Source organism: Protomyctophum bolini (assembly GCF_963924005.1).
Source record: "Protomyctophum bolini genome assembly, chromosome: 12".
NCBI classification, from domain to species: domain Eukaryota; kingdom Metazoa; phylum Chordata; class Actinopteri; order Myctophiformes; family Myctophidae; genus Protomyctophum; species Protomyctophum bolini.
The window spans coordinates 20,400,061-20,406,561 of record NC_137873.1 but is presented as its reverse complement, the minus strand read 5'-3'; the positions used below and the strand labels follow the sequence as shown (position 1 = coordinate 20,406,561).

General features: G+C 40.9%; 1 protein-coding gene across 5 annotated transcripts in view; it reads left to right on the top strand.

Moving 5' to 3' along the window:
• Positions 1-2,594: 2,594 nt before the first annotated feature.
• LOC308325684 (ATP-dependent 6-phosphofructokinase, platelet type-like) overlaps positions 2,595-6,501 on the top strand; it is a 48,018-nt gene continuing 44,111 nt past the window's right edge. For all 5 annotated transcript variants that reach the window (XM_080778293.1, XM_080778291.1, XM_080778292.1 and 2 more), the window contains exon 1: positions 2,595-2,827. In XM_080778293.1, the coding sequence (XP_080634419.1) occupies positions 2,719-2,827 (109 nt within the window). In that variant the 5' untranslated portion in view covers positions 2,595-2,718. The remainder of the gene's footprint in view (positions 2,828-6,501) is intronic.

Sequence of the window (6,501 nt, the reverse complement as noted above, 5' to 3'; positions counted from 1 at the left end):
GTACATATTGTCTTTAAACAAAGACAATACAAATTTTAATGGGAAAGTGGAGATCAGACATTTAGCAGACACTTTTCCAGAGCAACTTTAGGCTAGTGTGAAATCAGAGTGCTTCTTCTTCTTGTTATTGTTGTTATAATAATAATAATAATAATAATAATAATAATAATAATAACAACTTATTATTATTATAATTATTGACATTTGTGGTCAACAGCAAATTTTAGTTTAGTCATAGTCTTTTGACTGAAATTTTAGTTTTAGTCGGATTTTGGAATGTCACCTGGAATGTTTTAGTGTTAGTCTAGTTTTAGTCGACTAAGTGTCATGCGATTTTAGTCGACTAAATCTACCGTTGATTTAGTTGACTAAAATGTATTTTGCCAGGCCTTGATGCCTAAATGACTTACCGGTATACTGGGTCTCTTGTCCACTAGTCCCTTCCTTCCTATAACATTTTAGTCTAGTTTTTATTTGTTGACGAAATTCAGTCAGTAGTTTTAGTCATCGTACCTTATTAGTTTTCATTTAGTTTCCATTTAGTTTTCCTCAGTGGAAAAAGGTAGTCGACGAACATTTTTCGTCATAGTATTATAGTGGACGAAAACAACACTGGTGGACAAGCAAAACATGACTCTCATATTGTCACATGAGAGTGAGAATGTGTTATGTAGTTCTGACTGCATGGAGGAGTTTGTCCACGGACCACAGCTGGGGGACAGTAGCCACTAGCCTATCAGGATTCAGGAAGCTTATCAGTCGAGTGAGCATGGGTATGGTATGGGCTGATTATATATAACTCTATGGTAAGGACCCAGGTTAGGGTTCTCCCTCAAAAAAATCATGATGTCAGAGAGGCACTCCGCTCCTTCGTAACACACCTTTCACCGGTCCTTTACCCTTGTAAAAGGTGAAAGGTGGATTTTTGTGTTGTTATTGATGGTATTGAATGTTGTTGTTGTTATTCATGTCATGATTCATAGGGCTTAAATGGACTTTTTTTTGGTGAGCTATCCCTTTTGAGTGTTTTACTGTACTCTGTTGCTGTTTTCACATTTGTGTTCAATAAACTATTCGATCATCAATCAAAACAGGGGGCAGGTGAGGTAAGAGAAGAGTCTAGATTCGAATATAGAGAGTGCATGCTTGCATGTTAGTGCACACGTGTGTTTTACAATAGACTTTGTGTGCACTAACATGCAAGTAGCCTACAAGCACATGCAACACATGTAGAGAGAGAGAGAGACCACTTAACCCCCTCTGATGCTAGCTTGACCTAAGTCAGTTGTATACTGTAGAGTATAGGCTGTCTATATTTAGCATGTGTACATCACTGAGCGTTGAGTACCAGATGAGTTATTCACTCCATGCTCATATATAGGCTACACTCTGAGGTGAGATGTGTTTGTGAGAGGGTCCATTGAGGACAAGTTCAAGGAAATGTAACCTATGAGATCTTTGTTTCTGGGTCATGAGATCTTTTATGTCATTGTGACATGATATTATGATAGTTTTGTTTTGTAACACACACACACACACACACACACACACACACACACACACACACACACACACACACACACACACACACACACACACACACACACACACAATGTCTTTCCAGTACACTTTCTTTATCATTTATTGGGTAAGAATTGTGGAATAGCTAACAGACTGGGTGTGCTAGCCATAAGCTTCCATTGTAGCCTACCCTCTGTGTGCCCTCACAATCTAATGCCACCATGGCACTGAATAGAGATGGAGAGATAGAAAGATTAAAAGGGCCCAGAGTGGACAGGGCAATGATGGTGGGTTTTTTTGGCCCGAAAAGTTCACACTTTTGGCCCGAAAGTTCACACTCCATTTGCAAGTTTCCAGATCGGATCTGTCACAAATCTGTGTGTTCAGACTGGCAGCCAAATCCAGCCTGAATCAGATCTGTGCCACATCCAGATTGGAATCCGATTTGTTTAAATAGTTCTAAACACAAACTGTGAAATCAAACATCAAATCAACAATCAAATTGTGGTCTGTGTTTCAAATGCCAAATAATGGGCCTTGATATGAATAGGGTTGAAAACTACTGTTATAGGCCTACTAGTAGGCTACTGGAATCCATGACTCCTAGGGGGGTGAGCCATTCATTATCCATGCATCATATCCATTTGACCAACAACAACAAACTGGTTCTAAAAGTGAGAGGGGGAAAAAAAGAGTAAAAAAGGTCCCCTTCATTGAAGTTCATTCCATTCAGCATTTTATCCTTGGCTTGTATGTATTGTGATTCTGAAAGCTATGGCCGTCCGTGCTGATTAAACCATATGAGCGACAGGTTAAACTCCTGCAATATTTGACTTGCACATTATGTCTACAATCTTATCATTAATTGAGTTGAGTTCTTAGTAATCCCTGCTTGCAACTGCTGTCCGGGCAGGGGACGTGATCTTAACGCCTATTGGACGGTCCCGGCTATCAATCACCGGGCAAACCGGGTAGAACGCGTTCCTATTGGCTGGCTGTGACGAGCCCAGGTCGTGAGTAGCAGGACGGACCAACGGGGGCGGGTGGTTCTCACTGCAGCAGCAGACGCGCTCCTCTCTTAAATGCGCACACACCTGCTTAATTCTAGCCGAAACTTAACTTTACCACTGAACAGTTTCCACTTTTGAATTACATATTTTAAAAGACGTTTTTTCCTGCCTTTACACAAGTACCAGGATGGCTACAGGCATGCCGCCGCGGCAGGACACAATCAAGAAATTATTGGAGAATCTCTCCGGCGCTGGGAAATCCATCGGCGTGTTAACAAGTGGAGGAGATGCTCAAGGTACCGTTGATACACTGTAGTTCACACACGTGTTGAAGCAATTAAGATGATGAAGGATGATGCGGGGCTTCAGTGGAACCACTGATATCCTTTTATGTGTGTGTCCCCTTGTCGTTTTCTATTATTTAATTAAATACTTGTGCAACAACAACGACGCTATATGTAGGCTACAGTCGGAGTCTGAGACCTATCATACAATTACAGGGCGTTATTTCAGAATCACAAATATCCTTCCAAACACCAAACGTAACGTAACGTAACGTAGCCTGCAAGGGCTATGTCACCGTTTTGGGACGATTTAAGGTGATTTGACGCAGACTATTAATACACCGTCTGTTGACAAAATGTGCTTGTACGGTATATCAACAAGTGACATGGTGACCTTGCCATTTCTCTTTAAATAATTGAGAAGTACAAGTTGTTCATTTGGCACCCTGCACTGCGGTATGATCCACCCATGTGTCCATACATGTTCCCCCTCAATCTCTCTCTCTCTCTCAGACTGTGTGTGTGTGTTTGTGTGTGTATTCAGTCAGTATTTAATATCCTTGCGTGTAGCCTACTTGATATCTGGTTCGATATTTATTATTTTGAGATATAGTATACAGTCTATTGGATACCATAGTTGTACAGTAGAAAACACTGTAACAGTAGTTATCATAGTGGGATACGACTGGGATGGGTCTTTGAGGGGCTTCCAGGAGATCCCCAGCACAATGAGGAACACTAGTTAAAGCATTCAAGCCCTATTTCATACCATGGAATAGCAGAAATAGCCGATATACAATGTCACACCCCATCACATTACGGCTTGAGCGTAGATTGTCTATTTTAGCTATTTCTGAAGATTCAAAGTGGAGCAATTTCACTATTAATTTACTATACTAGAAGTTAGTCCAATGAGAGACCGTGTAAAAATAATGAGAACTGAATGATTGTACGTAATCTAATCTAATAACAACAGTCTTTCAAATGTGGTGGGCCCACAGTTTAGCCTGTATCAATTTGGGGGTCCTTGACATGCAAATGTTTGAGAAGAGAACAGTGCCATTGGTCTCTAAGATTACGATGGTGTCTGTAGTGCGACACCATCATACTACAGAGTATAAAAGAGGCTTGGGATGCTGCCATAATCTCTGGGCTACGTGAGTAGTGGCGAGTCTGTCCTGACTGAGTCATTGTTAGGAGGAGCCCTACTGGGCTGGATCCAGAGTCTATGGTAGGGATGGGAAGATAGGAAAATGACATGATTCATGATTATTGTGGCAAAGAATAATTGCCAATTTGCCATTAAGATGGTATTGCGATAATCAAAACATGCTTAAAACTTAAAATGGCACTTTTGTTAACCACTTGAACCCCCGGCATCCCTATTCTGGGGGGAATGTTCACCCAAAATAGCCAATCTACAAGCTCACAACACATTGCAATGCGAAGCGTTGTGAGCTTGTAGATCTGCTATTATTTGGCAAATCGATCCATAGAGTGAAATGAGTATGACAGAGGACAATTGCACAATAAATTTAAATCTCTACGATACGATTATTGTGAGTGTTTTTTAATCACGATAAACGGTAATAACGATTAACGTCCCATCTCTAGTCTAGCCCCTAGCCCTAGGCCTGACGTGGCCCTAGACTCCGATAGAGCTTTCTTTGCTGCCGTAATTTATATGATTGAGGAGATAACGGCTCTTGGCGCAGTTGGCGGATTTAAAACCAAGCATCAAAATCAACAGATGTTTACCCTATATACATTAACACTACACAGTATAATACACAGTATAATTGTTATGATCATTTGTCAGACCATATCAGATGACCTGAATTGAACTTAAGTCTCAGTCTGTCAAAATCAGCTTGTTTTGTCTGTCTGTCGGTCAGTTGGTCGGTTGGTCGGTCTGAAAGGTCTATCTCTGTTCTGTTTCAGTAGCCTAGTTTATTGTATCTTGTGTATGACCTAAGGCTAAGCAATGCATTTTGGTCATAATACTTCATTAATGAATTAATACAGAATTATATTACATTGATCAACTTAATGATGAACTTGATGTTATATCTATCAGCCAAAGGCACAACATTGGGGTAGATATTGTCATGAACAAAACATCCTTTCTGACTGACTTGAATGAAGTCCTTGGTGCCCTTATATTGCTTTAGATTTGTCTACTTTTGCCTGTTCATAAGATTTCCCTCTGTATGTGTATGTGGGCCATATTGTGTTTCAGCCTCTGAAAATCAGGATCTGGAATGGTTGGCATCATTTGGAGCAATTTTATAGAGGGCTCCCCTGACCTTTGGGCTACTGGGCCTGAGCCCAACAGGCCCCTTTGGGAATCCAGCTCTGGAACCCTGATATTTCAGTCCTATATAAAACTAGGCTACTACTGATTTTACATTTACATTTTGTGCACTCACATAGTATATTGTCAATCAGTATCAGTATGCCGATTAATACTTGAATTTAATGAAGTGGTCATACAGTGAACCAGGGAATGCTTTCACCAATGCTTGAAAGGGCGGCTGATAATGATGTGAGCATCCACGCTGATGAACGATGACGTTCTGTAAACAGTGGTGTCAAACACGTGCTGCTCGCTCAATCTTCACGGAGCCCTTCAGCTAGCCTGCATAAGTGATGACGGTCATATAGAGGGTATGTGCGTGACATCATAATCATTCCCGGAAGTTATGTACTGAGTGTCAAAAAACTACTTTCTTGGTTGACAGCCCATGCATTCAAACAGAAACAGAAATCGGATTGCATTAAACAATGTTAAACGATGTTAGACTCACTTTGCCACTCACTTTATGCATGCGCATACCCTCTATACTAGCTGTTATTGAGTGTGAAGATGGAATTTCTCACTGACACTGAAGTCTACCATTGCTGCTGGGTTGTTTGGTTTGACACTACTAACTAAATGCCACAGCGGAATCATAAGTAATGTCTTGAGCCTTGCTGTGATTTCATAAACCAGGCTCACTAAATGTGATTACAACTATGATGCATTGAGCCAATCTTGGGTTATAAATGTGTTTATTATGTTCCAACAAAGGAAATGTATTTATGTTCCATTCCATAAATGCTGCTGCCGCTGCCTGTAAGCCAATGTATGGAAAAACATTGGAAATTGAAAATATGTTTATACGGCTGATTCAGTCTTCTGCTGTAGCAAAACTCCATATTGGGGCATATGTGATTCATAGCTGCACATAAACAACATAATATAAATGTACACATACATCCACACATAAGGACTGTATCTGACATGTGAGCAAAACATCTTGCTTGCTTTAGACAAGACAGTGAAGACAGGCATGAAATTGAGAGAGGGGGAGGGGAGACAGGTCTCTCCACCTATATAGAACTCATGGTTGCCATGGTTATGTGGATGATGATGACACACTGTCCCGTCAGCTACTAGCAGCACTCGCATGCCGCACGCTGCCTAAGTTAATTTGACATACTATATGTTAGCAGTATGGATGACTCATTCCCATTGGGTTATTATGTAATTGCTACTACAACGTCCCCATCGGCTGCCCTCAACTCTCGATTCAGAACCATTTCATGTGTAACCCCTCTGTCCAATGAGGAGCCTCCCTGGTCTCCTAGCGACACAGAGTCAGCACCACTCTAGTCTCTCGATTCAAAATAATGCATCACTGGCA